The following is a 25,944-nucleotide window of genomic DNA, read 5'->3' on the forward strand; positions in this document are numbered from 1 at the left end:
ATTTTCTTTTCAAAGAAACCACTGATGTGTTCAGGAGAATGGTTGTGCAATTATTAGAAAATGAGTCCCATGACCCAGAGAAACCGTTATATTTGTCGTGATGTGTTCAGAAGGACCGTTTCAAGTCTTTGTATCCTTTCCTGTTTGGTTCTGTGTAATGAAGCTCTTATACTAAATCAGCATAGTGCAATTGGTTCACATATAGAGGGAAAAAACTGTTTACCATTACAGTTACTTAAAGCTATTCATGTATAACTAGCTTATAATAACAAAGAAACAAATAGCATTAGTGACAATTAGTAATAACAAGAATTAACATATAGACTGTATACAAAAGCCTGGAGAGCCGTTGCTATTTTAGTTTTTGTGTTTTTGGAGTGAGAATTGACCATATTTAGATGAAAGGATTGAGAGTTGTCAACTAACAGGCAAGTTTATTTAGAAAATTATTTCTATGTGTAATTTGTGATGAGATACAAGTAAAATAAAACTGGAGCATAGCCTTCTTGGACTTGCTGGGAGTACATTAAATGCACCTTAAGCTGTAGTATTTAACAGATAATTCAATAAAAAATGCTCCAAAGGCACCAACGCCACAAATATGAGCTGGCGTTACAGCTGCCCAGTCAGACTCACCCAACCTTCAAAAGAGCCACACCCTAATAATATATAACTTTTGTCCAACAAGATTTCTATAAAAATCAAACCTCAGTAGCTGTTACGAAGAAGAAATCTAGGATAGCAGGCTATAAACATGTTGTTAATTGCTCTAAAGTAGGCATTTTAACATTTGAAAAAGGAGAGATCATTTGGAAGAATTGAACATGAGTTGAGATAGACAAATAATATTATTTGGCGATGACTAATTATGGCAGAACGTAGTGCAGCAGTGATACAATTTAGGATAGGACCACCCGCAGTCTAGATGCTAGTGGTGATGAAGATGAAGATGGAGGCTCGGATGGACCTCTGAGTGACTTGGGTGAGGTGGCGTTGGGGAGAAGGTGGGCTCCACGAATGACAGCGGTGGGCGGATCAATGCAAATACTGATAGTATTGATATTAACACTGGTATCAGTATCAGAATGATGCTAACATGATAAGATTGATACTTTATTTCTATCCTAATGCAGTATGTAGCCCACTGAATTGTGTTAAATAATTTCACTTGGAAATGAAAGAATATACATCAAACATACACTATAAAAAATGTCCCTTTTGTATTGACTGTCACGTCAATTTATTTATAGCCTGTAGCACATTTAAAAATCAGAAGTTGATCTAAAGTACTTTAGAGGCAGGTACATTGAAATTCCGAAAATCTGAAAGATTTGTTTTTATTGTCTTAACTAATTATTGTAGAAATTAAGAATCACAACGATTTTTGCAAACTGATGATGATTCATCTCATGAGTTATGACACACTGCTCTCCCCTACATGAACCTTAATAGGTTAAAAGTGTCAGTATTGATATTGGTATCATCAGTACTGTCCCTGTATTAACCTGGTATTAGATCAATATCAAAATTTTCAATATTGCACAGAGTGGCAGAGAGCACTGAGATTTAAACAACGCAGACTGGAGGCTGATTGGCTCAAAGAAAGTTGGGAAGAAGATATGTAGACTCGTATAATGATATCACTAGTAATGATGTCACTTTGCCGCATTGAGTTTGATAGCATGGGAAAGTAGTAGTGAGGTAAAGAACAGACTAGCAGCCAAACACCCAGGAAAGCAGGCAAATGGATGATTACAGATCTCACTTATTTGAAATTATGGATAAGTTCATTAAGGAAGATCTGCATAATAGTAATAGAAATCTTGCACTAACGTCAAATGGCCAGTGGAGCACCTAGGGGTGTGCCCACAAGGTGTTGCTAAGCAAGACAATTTTAAATCGCAGGTGTGATTGTTACCTCATTCTCCAAGAGTGGTCATTGTGACAATTTTGTTGTGTGCACACTGGACGCTTGTCACATATTGCTTTGAAACTGACGGCATTCAAGGCCGTTGTTGCCTAGATGCCTAGATGTATTTACTACCGGGTCATATGTCAGTTAAAAGTTTTCTTCATTGTTATTAGTGGTAACTTCATTACTTACCTGGAAGTTGAGGAGTTTATCTGATGGTCAAAATTAATTTTTATTTTCACATTCAGCACATTTTGGTGTCAGACTGATCTCCTGAAATGACAAATGCACCATTTTGTATAAACTGTTTTAGTTTTAAATGCAAGAAAAATGTGGTGAAAGAAGACAATGTAGCTTCCTTGTGCTACAGTGCATGAAACAGAAGAACTAAAACACAAAACTAACAAAAAAATGATCCAACTGATGCTGACAGCTATCAGCTCCTGAGCAGCAATTATTTTCCAGAGCCGATTATCATCCATGGTAAATGATTTCTGCACACAGAGTATTTTGGACAGTGAAAGTCTTTCACGTACAGCTCAGCTCCTTTCAGGTTCACGATGAACAGAAAGATAACAACACAATAAGACAAAGTACAAGATTTAGGCTGAGCTCAGGTTTATTAATATGAATGCTGTTTAAGCATTCACATTATTGAGATCCTGACTGGTGGATTCAAATTCACACTGATATTTTGGTAATCTTATGCAGTTAACCTCATTTAACAAATTGACCTTTTAATATTTCAAATATTTTTAAGCATTTCAAGCAAAATCTTTGCATTGACTTTGCATATTCGCTAGGACATGCTTTTTCTGAGTTTTAGTGTTTATACAGCACATATAGTTTTGCCTGGGAAACCAGGCATATCTACACTTGTTTTCAGTCTAGCAATTACCTAGGGAAACCCAAGTTTGTTGTTATAAAAGCCAAACTGTGATAAGGCTTTGCAAAGAAAATCTTTTTTAAAAATCTGAGCTACAAAGCCTCTCTTGACTCCCCTGTTGCAAAGTCACTATTGCCACAGTGGGAATATGGGGAGGCAAAGAAAATAACCCAGAGCCAAGATACACATCCAGCCTGTGTGTTCTGTGTATTTGCACATACATGTGAGTGTTTTGTTTTTTCAGAAACATCAGCCATATGCCCATTTCAACAGCAGCGACGTTTCCCGAGAAGCTTTTTTTATGTTTTCCTGGAAACATGCATCTGGACATCAACTGAGGCTGGGATTATGACATTGCACAAGAAGATTTGGTAAGTTCAGAGTGAGACAGGCCTACTGATGGCGAGAGAGCAGGGTGACCAACAGGATTGGTGAGGGAAGTGGTTTTTGCTGATAAAGAAAGGCAAAGGGTCGATCTTCCCTACTGCTCCAGCGATAGGGCCGGATGCCATTAAGATAAGGCGGATTAGACCTGCCACGGTGCTGTCCTAGCTGCTAAAACCTGAGGGACAGGTGGATAGTGGGGGGTATTTTGTCACTTCACCTTTCTGTGACCAAAGAAACTCATCCATTCACGTTAACGTGTTTTATTTAGTTTAATATTATTGCAATTGACAGCAATCCAGTTATTTTTCACCATCAACAGTTCTATCTGAAGCTTAAAAAACTCTCACCGTCAATATTTCCACAGTAATGAAATAATGAAGAGCTGAATGATTCTCACTGTTCTCTTGTGATTAACAGCTGCAGTGAAAGAGCACTAAATATCCAACAGAAATGAACAGGTTTAAGGAAAGGTGGTGATAATATGTAAACAAGAAAGGTCTTGCAGGACGCTACTATTTGCAGTAGTACATTAGTTAAATCATCAGTGCAGAAAGTAATGAATATTGATTACAGTTTATTAATAAGTAAGCTGTGCAGATTAGAATACTGTGTCCCTTCCAGCACGAATTACGATCACGCTGTTGAGTAAGTTCAGCCTATGATAATGAATCATATCTTACAGTTCAGCATAAATTATACCTTGACAAATATAATAATGTTCAGTTGTGATTGACACTGTCAAAGAGCTACTGTTGTGGTGAACTGGGTTGCATCATATTATTAAGTATTTCAATGATTTTATACTGATTTTAGTTCAGTACAGTGCGCAGCGCACCGGGTATTTTGTTGTCAGGGGTCACTGGTGATTGTACCTGTTGTAAATGTGTCAGTAAAATAAAAAGTGGGAAACATTTAAGCAATTATTAAGCAATATCATGAAACTTTTAGTGTTGTATTTTATTTACATTTTTACTTATAGAAGTCTTTTGTTTTTATTGGGTGATTTTGTTTTATTTTATTGAGCTACTTTATTTGGGGTGTTTTGTTGTGTTTAATATGTAGGCTACGGATATTCACAACTTTGTGCTAAAAAGTCTTATTTTAAATGCAGTATTGGAAGTATTTGTGGTCCAACTGCAGACAGACTTCAATAAAGCTTTCATAAACGCACCATACAAAGTGTATCCTAGTGCTTTCCATATAAAAGCCTAACCTAATTCAAGCTCTTCATGCTGCTGTGACTGTTTCCCCTTTCTTGTTATTACTTTCTAATTATTTCTGTGCAGGTTTACATCTGCTTGACAAAATAGTTCAGGGAAAAACTATTTGTTCTTATTAGTGTCTTTGGCATGCTAGACAATATTCACAAACTGAGAAGAAACCATGAAAAGCAGAAATTACCCTATGTTCCATCTATAATAGACTTTTTCAGCAGAACACAAACATATAAAAAGGCAATGCTAATAAAAAATATGTTTTTAAAATCTTTTTGTATGGCAAAATCGTCTAAAGAAGTATACTTTTATACTTTCTTTTCCAAAGACGTTATCCCCAAAGCAATTATGCTCAGCCATGCTTATGCTGCATTTGAGGAATGAATATACCAGCGGCCACTCGTATTTCAACACATTACACCTGCAAACTGTGATCTAATGAATGCTGATTTGTGAGATGAGGACAGAGACCATGAGGTTTGCTTCCCATTTGGTTCCTCAGAGTTAGTCTGCAGCGGGACCTCATTTTGGAGCTTTTATGTTAGCTCTGTGCTTAATGGCCTGTGTGGCTTTTCCGAGGCCTATTAAACACATGCAGTAAATCAACAGAGGAGGAACATACCAGTTAATCACAGCCTTTCTTTCAGGCTGAGGGAAGACAATGACTCTAACTGAATGCCACCAGGCTGACAAAGAGTGTCAGCACAACATACACTGTCAGACAGACAGACAGACAGTCTCAACATCCACCTGCTTCTAACAAGATTCAATGCCACTGTTTCATGCAATCTCTGCCTCTTTCAGCAAACCACTCTTACATAACCAAGGGACTATAGTGGGTTTTGAAAGAAGAGACAAATATAAGTTCATATCACCTCATCAGAAAGTCCCAATAAATGAGCTTTTTGTAAAATGGCATGGTTTTAATTGTTGGGGTTGAAATATTCTGAGCTTTTTAAGCTCAGGCTGACTGCAGGCTTAATCCAACAACCCACAGGACGTAATTAATAGGGAGACGAGAATGTAAAGCCATGATTGCTGCTATTGTCGAGCACCAAGCTCTAAAATAGGCAAAACCGCAATGAGTAGAAATGAGAAACTGTTTTATAAATGTTTATTAATTAAGGCGTCTACAGTTAGAACATGCTGTTTTCTTGTCTATTTTGTCTAATGAAAAAAATTAAGTAAAATTTCAATTTTTTCCAAATTGCATAACACATAATCTATTATCATTCTTAGTTACAGGGTCTAAATATACAGACTGTCTTCCCACAACAACAACATCCTTCTAGCCTCACTCTGAGAGTTTCTGAGCGCACATTACATTTTCTGGCAAAAGCTTTTTAGCAAAGTAGATCAGCCTTCTCCATCAAATACGTACAGTAGCATTCATCAACAATAGCCTAATTAAAAAGCTTTCAAGCTTGTTTTTCAGATCCACTAATCACCAAGACAGTCCAGTATTTGTTTATGGCCTGCGCGAGAACAAACGGTCTTACAGCAAATAAATCTCCGATAATCTAATTTCAGGTTGCCTACTTAAACGCTATAAGACTCTTGCAAAACTGCATGTAAAATCTGCACTTCAGTATATGACATGCAATACGTGGAATTGAAAACCGCCACAAAAAGTAAAGACTTGATGCGAGCAGAGCAGCTTGTTTGAATCGTGACAAAATAGAAAAAGCAGAGTATTCAAAACAGAGGGAACAGAAGAAAAAGAAAGGTCAACCAAATTAACCAACGCTTTTTGTTTGCCTACTCCGAATTAAAGCTCGTATATGTTGAAACACATAAAAACAAAATAGAAGTCCTTTCTTTTAAAGCAGCAATATTTTTATTGCCTAAAAAGTAATTTCACAGCTCTTTGTAACACTTAAATGAGCATCTGCGCAAGTCCTCTGCTTTTGTGTGTATTTAGCTCGGTCCTTGTGGGATGACTTCATAGTTCAGAAGCAGAGAGCGATGACCTAACACTTTTATGCCTGATTGCATGTTCCCGTTTCTGTGAGTAAGAAGTACATCTCAGCATTCCCCTGCAGGAATTATACGTGGACCATGCAATAAGACACATCTCTCCGTAGAGCCGACACGTTAAAGTATTAATAAATAATAATAATGATGTCTTGGGAATATGTTTCAAACTGTATTTAAAATCCATGTGTAGTTCTCTTTTTTTGTATTGTAACAAGTTATTCTACTTTTTAGTAGTTATTAAAGTTAGTCTGATCATTTCCTCTCACTGTAAACCTTAATTACATGAAATCAGTGAAATCAGTGGACTGATGACCAAATTCAGGATCAACACTGAAATAAATTGATTGCAGTCTTGCAGAAACATTATAAGAGAGGAAACATTCTCCTGCTAAATAAAATCTATGAATAAATTATTAACTCAGTTTCAAATCTCCACTCCCTGCCGCGTTTCACTCCATCAGTCATGCTAAATGACTGCAGCTTTTGCACTTGTAAACATCTCTGTGCAATTCCTTTTTCTAAATGTAAATGATGCTGCATGTGAGTAATAAACACACGAGTGCATCTTCAACAACACGTGCTCTTTATTTTTATTTTTTTTAGTTTTGATCAAGATCCCTTAAATTTGTTGTCAATTTCTTGGGTAGCAACAACACCTGACTGGGAGTCTATGAACATCAGCCAAACACATTACTTTCTCTTTATTATCAGCTAATTAGTGTGGTTAATCAGGCTGATAATGAGCCCAGGCGCCATGCCATTTAGATCTGACACCAGGCCAGGGTTCAGATCCCCATCAGGCTCTCCATAGGCATCTAAGAGCTCTGCAAAGACAGGTTTTCCTGGACACTAGGGGAGAGAGTTGTGACAGGAGAATCAGCGGTGAGTGGTGCTTGTACTGATGATGACTGGAGTAGTATAGATCCATATGTTTGTGGCAGCTAGGATGAGAACAAAACAGCTAAAACAGGTTTAAACACACGATGTGTGGCGGATTATTTGTCAGCAGAGGGCTTTGAGGACGTGTTTGTCTTATCTCTCTGAGAGCTTTCCAGATTTTTCTGGTCTTTCCGCTCAGCAGCTGGGCACACTCCACAGTGAGAAAAAGAAATTGATGCTCACTGTAACACAACCAATATCCTTTTGACCCCTCAGCTCCACACCTCAGCTCTTCATAACACACACACTTGTTCCTGATGTGTGTTTTTTTTCTTATCACAGTCATGCAATCAAAAACAATCTAGTACTATCACCTCCCATCTGCCTCCTCTTTCTCCCTCCCTCTATCCTCTCCTTCTTTTATTCTCCCTCCCTCTCGGCTGCCTCACTCATTCCCTGAGCAGCACACTGAACTGGATAACGTCTCCTTCAACCCGCAGCACAGACTCATTTCTCTACACACCAGCTCTGAGTGGATGCTCAGCAGGGGTGTTTGAGATATTAGCACGCTGTGGGGGAACGGCTCAGGGACTTCTGCCATCCACATACAAAGGTAAGCCTCCGGGTCCTCTAGATTGCATTCCTGTTTGCTGTCAAGTGCCAAAGTGAAAGTGGTTAAAGTTACCCTGTGAAGCTGCAGCCTTCAGGTATCAGGTAAGCAGCAGAGTGGTCCCAGGACAGATTTAAAACACTAAGCTCTTCAGACATTGCTGTGTGGAAAACGTAGATGGCACCGTCACACAGTTTAGGGCAAAATAAGGGAATGAGACTGAACGCCTGTGAAAGTGTGCAGATCGCTGGCTGACCTGATAATCCTCGTTTTGTTTGTAAGACAAAGTTCAGCGAAGTACAGTACCAGTCACTGAACAAAGCCGCATATAATCTTAACGTGATTAAAACAAAGACTCCATAAGACATTTAGTACAGATTGATCTCACTTACAGAGAAAGGCTCTTATTTTGGAGACCCTGAATCTCCAACTGTTAGATTGTGTTTGATACTTTTTCTAGCATTTAATGTCAAAGCTGCTGTGAATACCTTCAGAAAATGATTTAAAATCAATCTGAAAGTGTTTAGCAGAATTTTAACTTTCAATCTGCAATGTCACTTAACAAATGAGTTGGTTTTCACTTGAATGCTCATCTCACTGTTGACAGAATGTACCACTAACTTAAACACATTAATCTCTGTTGGTTCTTCCGTTATCTTTTTATATACATGTGTAGAAATTAACACAATAGCCTGCAGAAGTTGTTTGCCCTTGTAATTTGTCATTTTAAATATATTTTAAATAAGCTATACCATTTATTGTCTTCGCTCTTGTCTATTCTCCTACCCTCTTTGGCCAAATATCTTCAAATATGATGTCATAATTTCAGTATGGCTTTTACCTGATCAAACAAAGGAGGCTAGAAATAGAAATGCCGTCTCAGCTGTGACAGACAGTGTTACCCTGCCTTGCTAAAAGCTTACTGACAGACTGTGATGGACTCAGGAATATTGAAGATGTGACAAGCCTGCTGCAGTTAGGGAGTTTCAGAGCTGTGAGTCCTTTAAATGGTGCTTATAAAGGCTTAGCGTTATGCTACATTGAGCACAGTAATCTCACAGTGTTATGCGCAGCGATATGATTACCTGCCAGGTAGCCATGTGAGCCTTTGAACTCAGCTAAACAAAGTAATTTGAACCAACAACGAGAGAAGGAAACTCAGTAACAATCTCGATCAGTGATCCTGATGATAGAGTTGGAAATTTTTACTTTCTTGGCTGATTAAAATTTTTGTCTTTGCTCACTTATGTCTGTTTGAGCCCTACTTCAGTAAAGGTTATCAAGGTGATCAACTCAGCAGCCCCCTAAATTTCAGCACCCATATTACTTCTGTGTTTTTTTGCCTTTCTTTTACAAAGCAAGTAAAACCCTGTGGATCTCAGCTAGAGCTGACACAAGTTGTCCTCCACTGCTAAAAGCTCATGATTGATTCAGTGACAATGCTGATTCATCTCACTTTGAAAGGATGTGGTTAACATGTCTTTTTTCAATCTGCTGAACATCTGAACACCTCAAGCATGGTGCCCATGCCGTCTCTTAAAAGTGTTGCCAGCTTTATAGTTGGTAAAATGCAGATAAATCAATACGCTGGACTGACAATGATGAGTGTTTTCGGTCCTCTTTTATCCCGAGTTGTGTCTCTCAGGCTACAAAGAGCCTGTCCTAACCATCTGCTTGGTCATGTTGAGGAATAAAGATGGAAGCTGGGGGTAGGCAATATTTTTTTGGCTTCACTGGACATAAAAATAAATGACAACTTTTTCCCACATGATAAAGAAAGTGGTCTGAGAAGGAATTGGACTCCTGAACCTCCTCTGGGGTCTGGTTATAGGATTTAGAAAATCTAATTTATGATAGGAAACGCTTGCCAATTACAGGTGTCTTCAGAAGGCTACATCTTGGCAGAGCACGGTTCAGATGCTGTGTGAATCAACACTGATTTAATTTTAGTGCATGTGAAGCACATGCGTTTGCACACACTCATCTGCTTGTTGTTCATTTCCATCTATAAGATACAATTTAAAATTTCAAATGCACTAATTCAAACAAATCAGCACTGAGAAATATCTCATTTTAGGTAATGACGTGAAGCACAAATTAAAAGTGACATCCTTGTGTTCAACTTTTAACCAGCTTTTCCTAAAATGACCAGTAAAAAATAATACATGATGGTTTTAAAGGTTTCTTGTCATATTAGAAAAGGGAGTTCTGTAAAGAATAATGAATGTTGCTTCTTTATTGTCCATTTCTTTATGCCAACTCAGTTTTGCATTCATTGGAAATGAACCTTGGATTTAATATTCACCTGAAAATCCAGATTTTAAAACCTAAATCCAAAAAGCAGTGAGACTGTCTGAGAACATTTGAATTATGTAAATAAGTCCCTGTAGTGAGTCACAACAGACTGAACATTATTCCTGGACAGTTTTCTATAATATGAGGTCGGTCTTTAATGCTTTATGTCAGGATTGAGCCTCCGAGGGTGTTTCTGTGCGGTCTGATGCTGATACAGTCTGCGGCTGGTAGTGAAGCTTTAACAAGCCCCTGCCCGCTCTTCATCACTATAGAGCCCGATATGTGCACATGAGTATTCATCAGGAAGGGCTAATGGGCCACAGCAGTGTGAACCTCTGATTTACAGCCCGTCCCTGTCAGGCCTAATGATAGGGCAATGGGAATGGTTATGGAAGAAACAGGTGCTGCCGAGTGAATAGATGCAAGGCAATGCTGCTGAAAGCCACGGGTGATTGTTGTTTTGTCCCTTGCACAAATGCTCATTTGCAATATTGTGCTCACAAATGCATAATTATTGTGCATAGAAATTAGCTCTCTTGAAGTAAAGCATGGCTCAGTGTGGATGCGCATGTGTGTGGGGCTGTAAGGTGGGGCCAAATACTTGTATTTAAAAAAAAAAAAACAATGAACAGAGTAGGCAAGTTTAATGTTCAACTGTTTGTTAAATTGTTTTCAGCTTGAGCGTCGCATTCGATGCACGGTGACTCTTTTCTTGCCAGATTAATAACATATGGACCTTAGCGATAAAGGTGCACCAGTGAAATGACCTTCTACAGAGTACAAAATATACTGAATATAGTAAGTATTAAAACATGTAGACTAACCTCTGTAGAATCATCAGTATTATACAAAAATATTTAACAACCAAACATTCCCGTGCCCCGCTGACATATTAAAGCTACATTGTGTAATCCAAATTACAGACAACAACAACACATTCACACGCCTGCTGCAAAAAAGTCTTTGACCCTCACACTTGGCCTTAAAATGTGTCGGGGGTGATGGGCCCACAAGTGGACAGCTGAGACACATAATCATTTACACCTGTGTATCTAAGGTGTCCAGGTAAACATTTCGCTCTACTGGAAGGCCAAGATGCCTCGAGCACAGTTACCGTATCTGTCTGTTCATTTTTTATAGCAAAGATGTGTGACCTATGCCTGTGGTTCCTCTCCATTTTGGCACATGGTTGCTTAAACTGAAGCACCTACTGTTTTGGACTGTGCCGCCGACTTTTTTCTGAAGGACTTAAGAGATAAAGATATCCACCAGTTTCACTGAAAAATGTGTGCGGGGGGGCGGCGCACAAAAGTACCCAAAAATGGAAACATAATTTCAACATTTTTTTCATAGTTACTGTCCCTTAAATCAGACCAAAGCGTTTCATCTCCCCCCATCCGTCCACATGATGAAAACTCATTACCCACATGGTGACCTTTTCAGTTTAAATATTAACAGCAGAGTAATTTCTCCATATTTATATTTCTCCATATTTATAATTCAGCATCTCTCCTCCTCTAATAAAATAAAAAGATTGAAGGCAGTTTAACCTCTCCAGCTACTTGGATTTTATTAAGTTTATAATATATTGTTAAGCTGTGTAAAGAAAATCTCAAAACCTTATTTGTGTACTGAACAGGTTCAGAAGTCTTAATGAAAGACTACAGAATGAAACCTGAGCTAAAACATTTTATGTCACTTTACAAAAGAAAAATAAATTGCATCGTGCATCAAGACCAACAGTTTCACTGTCAGTGAAACTCCTGTCAGTGAAGTTGTTGTAGGTGTTCGGCAGTTGAAGCTCACTCACTGCAGGTCAGCTGGCACAGTTTACCGATGGATCACTGCACAGCCCACACACACATACACACGCAAAAACACACGACGGTAGCTCTCTGCCTGGACCATCCCACACTCCAACGGTGTCTTTCCTACAGAGCCGGCAGTTAGGAGGAATATGGGAAAATCCGAAAGCCAAATGGATATCATGGAGAAATCAAGTAAACCTGGAAAGCGTCGCTGGACTGTTGCAGAAATCGGTCTGTCTGTGCTGCTCCTGTTAGTCAGCTGTGCCTTGGCCGGGCTTGTAGTCCTCTACACGTCAGCTATGAAAGGTAAATGCTTTGCTACGATCACCGTGGAAAAATCCAGATATTACAGCAGTAATGACATGTGTCTCCCTACTCTGTTTGTAACATTAAGGCAAAATTGACACATGAAATAATCCTGGAAGTATTTTTCAAAATGGTCATCTTTATGCAAAAATGATGTGTGTATGTTTTTAGATATCCTTGGTGGAAAGTTTAATGCTTAGTGTCACTCACAAAAATGAGTAAAATATGGACTTTCCCCGGTGTTATCATGTGTACACTCCACACCAAGGTCCACACTTTAAGTTGGAAAATGCAACTGGCTTCTGTCTGATGGCCTTGTGTGTCATATTTTCTTTTGTTTAAAAATATCATTCAACCCACTCAACCCAGTTATTAAAGTCATGATACATTATTGCAGAGTTTGTCTGATGTTTTGATCTTTTTCTTGCATCCGACTCAGAACAATCAAACAGGCCGAGTGTGTCCAGGAGCTCAACAGGTGAGGGTAAGTGTAATCTTCTAAGCTCAACACAGAATACACTGTGGGATGAGTGGGATGGCATGTGTCATATTCGAGCCTGCACCTCTGAAAGACACTGTAATACTGGAAGTCCCTTTACTGCCTGATCAGCAGAGCCACACAAAAGTGAAAGAACACAGTCACTGCTGACACAGGCATTTCCTCTCTCGCACAGAGTACAGATCTAGGCTACTTAAAATTGGGTCTGAACTTCACACAACAACATCCTCCCTCTCAGCTGGGGCACAGTTTGTCAAACAGTTCTCTCGTAATTGTTCGCACTGATTTTTCCAGGCCAGCTGTTACGCTCCAACCCCAGCAATGTGTGTACAACTGCAGACTGTGTTACTGCAGGTGAGAAATCTGCTTTTTCTTTTTTCTCCTGCTGTTACAATTTTTAAACTATCATCTTCCACCAGTTGCCTCGTGAGATTTTCACCACACTGTTCTTATGTCTCTCTTTCCTCGCCGGCATCTTAAAGCTGCCCGGCTCTTGCAAAACATGGATGAGTCCGTGAAGCCTTGTGATAACTTTTACCAGTATGCCTGTGGGGGTTGGCTGGAGCGACATGTTATTCCGGAGACCAGCTCCCGTCACAGCGTCTTTGACATTCTGCGAGACAAGCTGGAGATTGTCCTCAAAGGTCAGCTGGGTGAAATCTTCAGTGTGGGTCAGTGTGGGCTGCAGTATTTCGGTGAGAGATTTTCAGACAGAAAATGTTTGTGTGTGTTTGGTTGTTGCAGGTGTTCTCGAGACAGTCAGTGAAGAGGACAGAGATGCCATCAAGAAGGCCAAAATCCTTTACAGCTCCTGCATGAATGAAAGTAAGGCTGCCTACAAAGGGGCAAGAGAGCACAAGATATACTGACAAAAAACTGTTTGCTGTTTATTATATCAGTCAGCCTTCCTCAGCCGGGGTATCAGCAGGGTTCCCCAGCTTGAACTGAAGACTTTTTAAGACCTTAATATTTAATACTTACCAGCTGTGCATACCAGTAATTTCTGCTATGCAACCTGGGTCTGGCTAAATTGCATAAAATCGTTTGCTAGAGTAACCTGTTAGAGTCACTGGGCAATTTATTTAAGAAAACTTGCCTTCTGAGTAAGTGAATAAATAGCTTTGTATCTCAGAGCAGTGTAGGTGCCTGCCACTGGTCTGAACTCAATATGGCGTGATTTCTTTTAGTAGTGAGACCATAATGTTCCTGTTATGTTCTACAACCTGAGATTGTTCTTTTTTTCCTGCAGGCCTCATAGAGCAGCGTGACTCGCACCCCCTCCTGAAGCTCATTGAGAGTATCGGTGACTGGCCTGTGGCGTCAGAGGACTGGAACACCACCACAGGTACAAATCACACTCTGATTAATGCCTCCTGCCTGTTCCATACAAACAAGCACGTGTGCACATGTAACACCGGCACGCAAACAAGTGCTGTTCTTTCTCAAAAACATCACGCAGAGCCTGTGCAGCTATATTTGCTCTCAGTGAATAGCTGCGTATAAGCTTTGTTGGTGGGATCAAGAGGCCGGTCGAGGCTTTTCAGTCGAGCAGTCAGGTGTGGGGTTTGGGAGGGTGATGCGTGGGCAGAAGAGCAACTCCTCAATCAGGACTGTGAAGGATGCTTTAAATAGTCCGCTCTTCCCCGTGCTCCTGGCTCTTGCCACTTTAATTAAATGTAATCATGGACGGTGGCTCAAACAGAATTAGCCACGCATAGCTGCATCTGCGCACACCGATTTACACAGCGAGCCCAGAAAATGTGCAGCAGAGGCATAGGGATTTCTGCAGCCAGGTACGCTGAATAGCTCCTTACAGCTAGATAAATGTTCTTAAACTGAGTACAAATTTCTCCTTTTTATTTTGCAGAGGAAGCGTGGAGCCTTGAGGACACACTGGCAACACTTACTGCTCGTTTCCACAAGAAGGTTGTGCTGGACATGTATGTGTGGACGGACGACCGGGACTCTCAGCGCCATATTATCTACGTGAGAAAACATTTTGTCCAGGCACAATTAGTACATGACAGCTGTTATACAACTACTACAGATAAGCCTGACGTTTGCTGCTGTCAACAAGGTCCGTCAACGAATGAAACGAACATCTGTCCAACTTCCTTCATTGACTCAATCCTAATCACACGTACTCAGACATTTGTCTGGTTTCTTTTCTTAAGAAGGATGAATAACATTCTGAATTGACTGGCCACTTTTTGGCAAATGGTACTCCAACAGGGGTAGGTTTTCAGCATGATTAGTGCTCTGCACCGAAGGACAGTGTATCACTCATTCATTGTAATGAAGATACATTTCTCACAGTCCAACAGTGTGTCCCATTAATGTGTTTACAGAGACATTAGAGAGCGTTGTTCAGAGGCATGGCAGCACTGTTCTGTCAGTCAGTCCATCCTTTCACTTAAAACTAAAACAGCTCAACAGCTCATTGCTCATGGATAGCTATGAAATTAATGGTACCCATTAAATTAGACAGACCTCTCTCTTCTTCGTTCAGCTGGTCTTTCTAGGCGTCACCACAGCAGCTCACCCTATCTCTAACATCTTCCTTTGTCACATCAATCCTCTGCATCTCCTTCTACTACATCCACAAATTTTCTTTGTGGTCATTCTCTTATCCTTCTGCCTGGCAGCTTCATATTTGACATCTTTTGTCCAACATACTTTTGTTTCCAAACCACTCAGCCTGAGCCATCACTTTGATGTACTCATTTCTAATTCTGTCCGCTCTGGTCACTCCCAGTGAGAGACTTAACATCTTGAACTCTGAAACGTCTTCAGATCTGACAATCAGACAGATAATTGAGTTTAGCATGCAGATTTTTGATTATCATTCTGTTAAAAGCACATCTTTGCAAGTATTTTCTGGATTATTGGTATGAAAAAGTGTTTAATTGCTGTCTTTATTCTTGTATTTTGTTTAGATTGACCAGCCCGGGCTTGGGATGCCATCTAGAGACTATTACTTCAATGATGGAAACTACAAAAAGGTGATACAACATTTCACTCAAATCCTGATAAAAAAACATACTGTTATCTTCATGAAATCATGTGGATGTCTTCTCTTGTATTTGATTTTGAAAAATGAATGCATGAGATATCTGCCTCCACCACAGTTCAGTGGAGGTGAAAAGGATTAATATTAAAAGCTAGTATCTGACTAAAGATCTATTGGAACCTGCAGTCCAATGAAAACTGCTCATAGTGAGATCTTATCTTGAATAACAGCCAGTTTGGTTTCGGAAAAAAATGTGCTGTTGAGTTTCACTTTTGCACTTTTTTACTCATATAATACTTAAAATATTCGTTCTAAGCTTTTATTAAAATAAAATGAATATATTCTAAATTTTATTGAATCTATACCACAGGTTCGAGAGGCCTACCTACACTTCATGGTTTCCATTGCGAAGATAACCCGAGAGGACAGGAATTTGACTCAAGATGACGACCGAGTGTGGGAGGAAATGATGCAAGTGCTGGAGCTGGAGACAGACATTGCCAATGTGAGTGCCAGCTGCAGCAGGAAATGGAACTGTGAAACGAGGTTCAGGAAAATTAACAATGACAAGATGAAAAATGAGCACCTCCTCTCTGCTTCCAGTAAATGAGAGAACCAGACAAATACATATTGGAACCAGGAGATCAGCCAAGCTCTTAACCATCCTTTTTTTTTTAATTCATGCCTCCCAGGAGCATAACAAATGAAACTCTGCCGATGAAAGGATAGCAAAATGTGACTATATAACAGAAAAAACAAATCAGTTTAGCTTTTTTGTTTTTCCTTCCTGTTGCTTGACAGGCTACATCACCAGCAGAAGAACGCCAAGATGTCACCGTTCTTTACAACAAGATGGCACTCGGTGAACTGCAGAGCACATACACCTTTAATGTAAGAATTATTTCACTTCATTATTGTTATTATTGTTGAGGTGCAGGCAGGCCACTCTGAAGTAACTCATCGCAGACTCTTACATGTGATGGCCAGCAGGGCAGCTTTGGTTACAAAAAGTCAAATTTTATAGAAGTCTATAAGAAAATAATCGTACTGCTCGCATGATGTATAAACTCACTAAAGCCTTTCCTGATGACTCTTTGGTCTCATTCACTAGTTTCATGCCTTACTTTATAAAGCATGACTTTATTTTTGTATATTTTGGCCCTCATTGTAGTTAAAAGTGGGATAAAGCAGAGTGTGCTTTAGGGTGAGATTCCAGTCAGATTCCCTTCCTCTCTTCTTCTCTCCAATTTACCAAGACATCGACACCCAAAATGCTCGGTTTAAGGCTTCAGAATAGGACTTCACTAAAAATGGATGACCTCATAATAACTACTAGGACTCAGTTAGCATGTAAAATGTTAAAATCCATGATAATAAGATCAGCAAAAAGACTTTGGAAGGGTTGCCAAGAGAAAACCTTTTCTCTCTAAAAAGAGCATGACAGCACAGCTTAGGTTTGCAAAGCAGCATCGGAACGAACCACAAGACTTCTCGAACAATGTCCAGAATGGACAAAGCCCAATTTCAAGAATGCAACAATGGACAGATGGGATCAAACCACCACATTTGGTAAAAACCAAACACCTCATACGAACTGTCAGCACAGAGGAGGGGTGATGATTTAGGCTTGTTCTGCAGCCACAGCTCCTGGACACCTTGTGGTCACTGAGCTGACTGAACACCAAAGTATTGTAGTGTCAAGTTTCTGAAAGCTAAAGCTTTGTGCCATGAAACAGGACAGTGATCCCAAACACAGCAGCAAATCCCCAGCAAAATAACTGAACATTGAAAAAAAATATCACAGTGTTGCAATGACTCAAAGTACAGACCTCAACTCGAATGAAATGATGTGGTTGTACATGACCAACTACCTCCAAACCTCAATAAACTGAAGCAAAGTTCTAAAGAAGAGTGGGTCAAAATTTCCCTGCAGTTATGTGAGAGACAGATAAAACCATCCAGAAAATATTACTTCAGGTTATTGCTGCTAAAAACGATTGTACAAGCTACTGAATCATGGGGTGTGGTTAGCTGTTTATAGGACTGCATACAACCCTGTGAAAACTTTCTTTTTCACATGACTCCATGTACTGTTTATGAGAAAACATCAGTTTCTGAAATGTAAATGCAATTTATATGCCTTGTTTTAAATTTTGCAAAATCACCTCATCCTTTTTACTATTAAGAGTTAGGCAAGAAGATCGATGAGCCTTTCCTGTAAAGGAAATATGAAGATAATACCGGCAACTAGTTAGGTCAGCTTTGCATAAAAAGTCCCCAAAATGCAAAATATTTCTCCAAAAATCTGCAACAAGAAGCCCATATGACAGTTAACAAGCACGAGACTGCTGGTTAATAAGGCAGCATTGCTTCTGAATTATTCAAGTTAATGCTTTTGACTCTTACATGTGATACTTATGTAGCTGCAAAGAAAGTATTTACAGAAAAAGAAAACTTTGGAAACATCTCTTGGTTCCTGTGCACAACAAGCGGCCAGTGTTCGAAATCTGCCGTGTTATTTTTGTGAGTAATGACACCTTGTACAATGTTTACACCTTGCACATTGTAATTGATGGTCCCACTTTAACTTGTTGTGCATGGTGGCTATTTTGGACACAGCGACCTGTATCAAGGTGGGGCCATATTTGATAGCTGAAATTAGAAATGTTACAAAAAAAATGGCTGAAAAAATAATGTTATTCAGTTAAAAAGGAACATTTCATAAGCATCCCCCAAATACTCACATAAGAAAAGAGCACACTGACTTATTGGAAGGTCAGTGGTTTGATTCATGGCTCCTCTAATCTGCCTGTCTCTTTAGGCGAGATACTGAATCCCAGGAAAGTTCCTGTTCTTTCCTTCACATTGTGTGTGTGTGTGTGTGTGTGTGTGTGTGTGTGTGTGTGATAGGAAAGAAAAGCTTTGTGTGTATACTTACATGTGGCTCTTTCAGTAAAAAGCGCCATATAAATGCAGTTAACTCATAGTGTTTGTATGGCTTTGGTCAAAAAGCAAAAATCAATAAGTAATTATCACATTTCTTTAAGAAATACTGTTTATCAGCCATTGTTCAACCTTATTTTAAACAAAGGAGGTGTTGAAAACCATCTTAGTTGAATCCAATGAGATTTAAAGCTTTAAAGTTTGTACCTATGAGCGTCCCCTCACCCTCTAAATTAACTGAGAGCTGGAAGGCCTACAACATGTAACCATATTAAATTATAACTATACACAAATAAAACTAAATATCTTAAAAATATAATAAATTTGTCTTGCAGGGTTTCAACTGGACACGATTTATTCAAGGTGTGCTGTCGAGTGTGTCCATTGATGTCCAGTTGGACGAGGAGGTGGTCGTGTATAGCTCTCCCTATCTTGAGAAGATGAACGATGTTCTCTCCAGACACAGTATCAGGTCAGTCCTGGACCATCATCCTAGAAGGAGTCTGTAAAGATTATATTATAACTGAAAATATACACTGCAGCACAGCTTAACAAAAACTATTAATGTTTGCAGAACTATGCAGAACTACCTCACCTGGCAACTCATCATTGACAGAGTTAACAGCTTGAGCCGCCGCTTTAAAGATGCCAGAGCGCGATACAGAAAGGTTTGACATAACAGAACAACATATGCTAATGCGAGCTTATTTGAAGACAAAGTAACTGTATGTGTGTGCGTGGTTAGACTCTCTATGGGACCACTGTGGAGGATGCTTGGTGGCGAGAATGTGTCCGTTATGTCCAAAGCAGCATGGAGAACGCAGTGGGAGCTCTGTACGTGCGCGAGACTTTTGCAGGAGAAAGTAAACGAATGGTGAGTGCTTTTGGCCCCAAAACTGCTTCGAACATATCAGAAAGAAGTTTGAAAATGAGTTTAAATTCAAGTGAAACTCAAATTCTGCTTTGTTGTTTCGTATTTGTAGCATATGTGCAACATATGGCTACCTTCCAAACGCCAAATTGTATAAAAAAAAAGTACATATCATTTATTAGCACTGATGCTTTGGAAGAATTAGACAGTATGGGGATAACTTGCCTTCTTTATTTAGAATTTATTGCAGGTTTTAATACATTCTGAGTCAGCTGAGTTAATTAAATGCAGCTTTACTTAAACAGAAAAATTAAAAGGGGGTGCAGGTTACAATGATTAATGCAGGAAAAGATAAAGACATGGATCATTTGCTCTACGGTCTAGGCCTGAACTTTTTTAGCAGTATTTTTGAGCTGCAGTGCCACAAAATTAGGAAGCCAAATAGGATGGGATTTTCCATTATGCCATGCTCAACATTTTTATCACACTATTTGTAAACTCAAAACATATTTTTTTTCTGAGTTTCTCCTTTAGTACAGGACTCAGATTCTCAGTCTTTGTCATTTGTTCACAGGTGAGTGACCTCATCAGCAAGATCCAAGCAGCGTACGTAGAAACACTGGAGGAGTTAAGCTGGATGGACACTCCCTCAAAGGAGAAGGCGAGAGAAAAGGTATAATATGAATAAAAGTTTCTGTTGCTTTCTTCAGAGGGTGATTGGCACTATCATACTGATTGCTCTGCATCACTTCAAGGCCATGGCAATCAAGGAACATATTGGCTATCCAGATCATATCCTGCAGGAGAGCAACCAGAAGCTTGACCAAGAGTATGCACATGTAAGTAAAAGCCTAGTTTCTAGTTTGCATTGTAAACAACTGAAAGATTCTCTCACCATTGATGTGTCACATTTCTCTTTTTAGCTAAATTTCAGTGAAGAACACTACTTTGAGAACATCCTGGAGAACCTCAAGTCAGAAGCCCACAAGAGTCTGAAGAAGCTCCGAGAGCCCGTTGATCCTGACTTGTAAGTGACTGATACAATTTGTCCTGTTTCAGAAGTAGTAAACACAGATGTAGTTCTATCTAAAATGTAGCGGGTGCACTGAATGTACTGCTGTGTGCTCTCAGAGTTCTTCTCAGAAAAAAACTGAAAGGATACTGAAAGTGGAAAAATTCATTTTTCATGGTGCAAAATGAGCTCTGCGCATGAGCTGTACAGCTACTGTATTAAGTATAAATGTGCCTTAATAAAGCCTGTCACTCCTCAGGTGGATCATTGGTGCTGCTGTGGTTAATGCATTCTACTCACCCAACAGAAATCAGATTGGTAAGAGCTTTACAAGAATCACACAAGGCCACCGGCAGCCTCTCATCTTTAACACATTAAAGATGTTTTTTATAGTAACTCTCGCTCCTAATCACATGCCTGTTCAGCACTGCTAGTACTTGTGATTTCACTCCCTCTTTGCCTGTATCCATCCAGTGTTCCCTGCAGGAATCCTGCAGCCACCATTCTTTAGCAAGCATCAGCACCAAGCTCTTAACTTCGGTGGAATAGGGATGGTTATCGGACATGAGATCACGCATGGATTTGATGACAACGGTGAGACGCTGGTGACTGATAAGTCATATTTTTAGGAACCTGAAATGATGAAGGCAGTTTGTTTTTAAGTAACCTTTTATTTCAAATTTGTTATTGCTACCTAATGACAATGATGAGTTAGAGCAAACAGTACTTGATGCAGTGTGTCTCCGTGCAGGGCGTAATTTTGACAAAGATGGTAATATGCTGAACTGGTGGAGTAATTACTCTGCTGACCACTTCAAAGAGCAGTCGCAGTGCATGGTGCAACAATATGGCAACTTCAACTGGAAGCTAGCAGGCGGACAAAATGTAAGCAGTTGCGGCACGCACGAAATAGCATGTTTTTTCTTGGCTGTAATACCGTTTATTAAGCGAGCACCACAATGAGTGTTTTCACACTGCTGTGTGTGAATGGTTTTGTCCGTGTGATTGCAGATCAGTGGAATCAGCACTTTGGGGGAGAATATTGCAGACAATGGAGGGGTTCGTCAAGCATACAAGGTTGGATGTTAGACGCACAAAACCCACATGTTACTATTTCAGCAGCAGTGACAAACTCCAGAAGGCTTATAATAAACTTTCTGTGTGTGGATGTGTGTTTACAGGCTTATCTTAAGTGGGTGGAGATGGAGGGTGAAGAGCCTCGTCTACCTGGTCTAGACATGGATCACAAGCAGCTTTTCTTTCTTAACTTTGCCCAAGTAAGTAATGAGGGAACATGAGCTAAAACCCGAAGCTCACAAGGAGCATTTCTTTCAATGGATACTTTGCGCTGTGAAGTAAACAGAGCAGCAGAAGGAGAGGTTCAGGGGTTCAGAGGGTGAAGCAATCCCAAAGCAAATCACTGTTGAGCAACACACGCAGGGGATGAGAGCAGCTGCCAAAGTAAAGAGCATCTTGGTGCCACAGAACATAAAGCAAAGGCAGAAAGCTGTCACTGACAATAAAACAGTACAAATAATTAAAAACCAAATCTGCTCCTCACTGAGATAAGGAGATAAAAAAATTGGACATATAAAAACTGAGAGTTGATTTATTAGGTGGGAAATACTTTAAATACACAAAGTATTCAGAAGTATATTTGGTTGGTTTAATACAAAGAAAAACCTGTGCAGTGATCAAAGTCTGCAGAAATGGAGCAAAGCACTAATGCATTATTTTTTTCCAGGTATGGTGTGGTGCTTATCGGCCTGAGTATGCCAGCCAGTCCATTAAGACTGACTCACACAGTCCTTTAGAATACAGGTAAGAAGCTTTAGTGCGGAATAATTTCAGACACACTAATAACATTTTATTTTTGTCAGAACCTCAGACATACCCTTAAGTCCTTCCTCTCCAATCAATTGTGAGATCTGTGCAGTGTCATTTCTCTGCACAGAGAAAAAGGACTTTAGGATCTAATTTTTATAGAGAGCACTGAAGTAAATGTGTGTGTGTGTATATGTATATATATATATATATATATATATATATATATATATATATATATATACATACATTTTTAAAAAGTGCATGATAATGTAGTTCTCAAAAGCAGAAAGAGAAAAAACGAAACTGAATAAATTTGACTTTAAGAAAACATTAGAATTTATATTACGTGTTTTGTTTTATATAATGACCCAACGATGAAACCTTACTGACTAAATAAAGATTTGGATGCAAAATAATTGCTGCAGAATTAAAGTGTTAGTGCAGCTATGCTGAAAAAAACCCTACTTTTTACAAGCAGCAGTCCTTCGTTTTTTTAAGCATGTTTGTTGGAAATTTTAGACATTTACAACACTGGAAATTCATTCAGCAGGGGTATTTTATATAAAATCAAACAAATCTAATGTATTAATACTTATATAAAGTGTTTTGAGTTTCATCTATTTTTAAAATTCACAATAACTTTAGTATATTCACTTAAGGCATGTAAAATCTTACCTTACCTTAATAGTATGAATATTCTCAGACGTACAGATGCTCTCAGTACATAGGGGTGGATCAAAGCTTTTTTTTATTGCACGTCATTCTTTCCAACATTTATGAGCCCTCATGACTTCTTAAGTACAGCACATACCCACGTGAAGTTTTCAGACACATTTAAGCTGTTAAAAACCACAACCAAATCATACACCCACTCCAAGTGTCAGCATGATGTTTTTCCATAATCAGCTTTGAGCACGGGCTCACACTGATGACGTAGAAGTCTCAAAAATGTATTAAACATGATACACTCAGTGTTATATGGAAGTGGCTCAACAAATGAGGTACTGTGAGTATAATTATCACTCATTTACACTTCAGTTTGTAATTCAGGTTGTGCTTTTATGACTGGATCACCTTTCCTCCGCTCTGAGTGCAGCTGCACTCCTCAGCTGAACAGCTCTGCTTTGCCTTATTCAATTTAAAGATTCTCCATACTGAAAATATAAGCCTGATACTCCCACTTGTCATGACAAAGGTATATCCGTGAAGTACTGGTGCAGTGTGAAATGAGTGCTTGGAGACTGGACTAACACTCAGCGGTGCTCCTCTAACACCGTCAACATACTTTAGCTTTTATTATCCATGATGTTCTGCTTTTCTTTTGTCCTCAGGGTCCTTGGATCGCTCCAGAATTTTGAAGCTTTCTCAGAAGCCTTTCAGTGCCAAAAAGGCAGTCCAATGAACCCTGAGCTGAAGTGTCGGGTCTGGTAGAACTCCTGAGATTTGTTGGTTTTCTTAGCATGGGCAAGTCAAATCAAAAGAATAAGTTGTACTTTAAAACCCACAGAGATATCCTGCTCATGACTTATTCCAGTATGTTTGGGGCCGAGTGATGACGCAGACACATGCATATATGGTACCGTAGGTGTATTTTAAACGGCTGGCGTCCTCAGTACTCCATAGGTTCTTAAATTTAAAGCACGCAGATTGTAAAAGAGAAACTTGCTTGAGTATCTTATCAAGTTTGAATTATTGTCAGTGGATGAGGAGGTCAGTTGTTCCCTTTCGTTTTGTTTTTATTTGTATTTTTTTAATGTCTCACATCGGGGCACATGAATAGAAAGGCTACATGGAAAAGATGAGACTTTTTTGAAAGGTTTTATGAGGTTGACTTTAAATGCCCAGCGAGCCTTTGTTGAACAAATTCTTCTTATATCTCTTAAGTGGATTTTTGTAATTTAATGTGTAGCCTTTCATCTGATGCACTGTTTTTAAGACATCGTGCCACTTCAGAAGGAATAATGGTGAGCGAATCTGACTCTGGCTGAAGAGCATGAAATAAATGAGAACTTACGGCTTTGCTGATGCAAAGCTACAAAAGAATTAGTCACACTCTGAGAGTTTGGTCATTCACTGTTACGTGAAAACAAATTGCTTAAAGACTTTAAGACTGTTAAATCTTTGCAGCTTTAACCTTAAATTAACACTCTGCGGGAGCTGCTGCGTTTAGCATTTTTACACTCACGGCATGGATAAATATTTAACATTTTCAAAGCTAGCTAAGCAGTTTTCTAAGTTTCTTTGCCACATTTTGCAAATGATTGTTACTCAATACTCTACTACAGAAATGTACTATATACATGTACTGTATGTCATGACACTTTGCTGTGGCCTGCTCTTTTTTAGAATGTGAGAAAAAAAAACCAGGACTTGTTGGAGGTAGAGTGATGTGACATTGATATTAGTTGCATTATTGGTTACTCCCACTTTTGACTGTAATCTGTTTTAGACCCCAGTTGTTTTGTGTTTCTGAAGCCGAGAGGTTAAAGAGCTGAGCTCAAAATCCTTAACATGACGCGAACCTACATTCATTTTATAAAATAATGTTACTCGTGTGAGATCTGTAAGTTCACATTTAACCCAAAATAGTGCTTGGGTTTTTAGTTTTGTGCACTTTCTTTCCCCACATGAGTGAAAACTCACACAGACATTTAGCCTCTGGGCCGTAGCCAATTACATGCTGTGCTGAAATGAGGAGAAACCCCCCTCAGATACACTCGGACAGGCAGCAGATGAAGTGGTTTTCTTCTGATCTTGCATTGATCAGTGTCATATGAGATGAAAGGATGGAGCGCTGTGACCGCTGTAGCTGATCCACAAGCTCGCACTGAAGAATGGGGCTTGTCATTAACAAGATGGCCAGGGCCAGGACTGTTATTTTCTACCTTTATTAACAAGTAATGACAGGAGAATCAAAGAGGATGGAGACACTGGCTGCAGTAAGCCGACATTTTTGTGCTGGAGAGAGCTTTTAAACACAAACAACACACACACACAGACGGTTTTGAATGTTTGCTGTCACTGGTCACATTTAGGGTGGCCTTGGTAAACTGAACACGACTGTTAGGTCTCAACAGAGGCTGCTAAATTGAATGTGCATATTGAAGCTTTATACTTTCAGTCAGTCAGTCTCAGTCTTCGCGTACTGGCAAAAACTGTTGTTTCACACAGGGGGGGAGAGGAAATATTACTGAGAGATTTTTCCCCAGAATCTAAGTGATGACAGTGCGCTGCCATCTCAAAGACAAATGTTTGACATTTTGGGAAATGCATTAAAATATATACATGTAGGTATTCATTATCACATTTGCCCATTTAATAACAAAGAGGAAACAGTTACATCTGACTAATGTAACAAAATTCACCTTTCAGCACCTTTGTCGTTTATTAATCACAAGAATGTCTACTAGAAATTACAGCTACTGTATATATTTAAAATTTTCCCAGAGAACAACAATCACTTGGCTACGGTTAATAACCCTGTATCTAAAATCATTGCGTGTTATAT

At 39.3% G+C, this 25,944-nt stretch overlaps 1 protein-coding gene across 1 annotated transcript; it reads left to right on the forward strand.

Moving 5' to 3' along the window:
* The first annotated feature begins 7,684 nt into the window (after positions 1-7,684).
* mmel1 (membrane metallo-endopeptidase-like 1) lies at positions 7,685-24,799 on the forward strand. Its single transcript, XM_003459576.5, has 24 exons — positions 7,685-7,868; positions 12,098-12,274; positions 12,714-12,758; positions 13,068-13,127; positions 13,256-13,417; positions 13,518-13,598; positions 14,023-14,118; positions 14,641-14,759; positions 15,710-15,775; positions 16,154-16,288; positions 16,585-16,674; positions 19,062-19,198; positions 19,301-19,394; positions 19,472-19,600; positions 20,172-20,270; positions 20,353-20,436; positions 20,521-20,624; positions 20,869-20,927; positions 21,084-21,203; positions 21,361-21,494; positions 21,621-21,686; positions 21,791-21,886; positions 22,354-22,430; positions 23,768-24,799. Exons 2-24 carry the CDS (start codon positions 12,118-12,120, stop codon positions 23,865-23,867), a joined length of 2,310 nt encoding a protein of 769 aa, XP_003459624.2. The 5' UTR covers positions 7,685-7,868; positions 12,098-12,117; the 3' UTR covers positions 23,868-24,799.
* Positions 24,800-25,944: the final 1,145 nt, after the last annotated feature.

Source organism: Oreochromis niloticus, linkage group LG5, assembly GCF_001858045.2.
Source record: "Oreochromis niloticus isolate F11D_XX linkage group LG5, O_niloticus_UMD_NMBU, whole genome shotgun sequence".
Classification (NCBI taxonomy): domain Eukaryota; kingdom Metazoa; phylum Chordata; class Actinopteri; order Cichliformes; family Cichlidae; genus Oreochromis; species Oreochromis niloticus.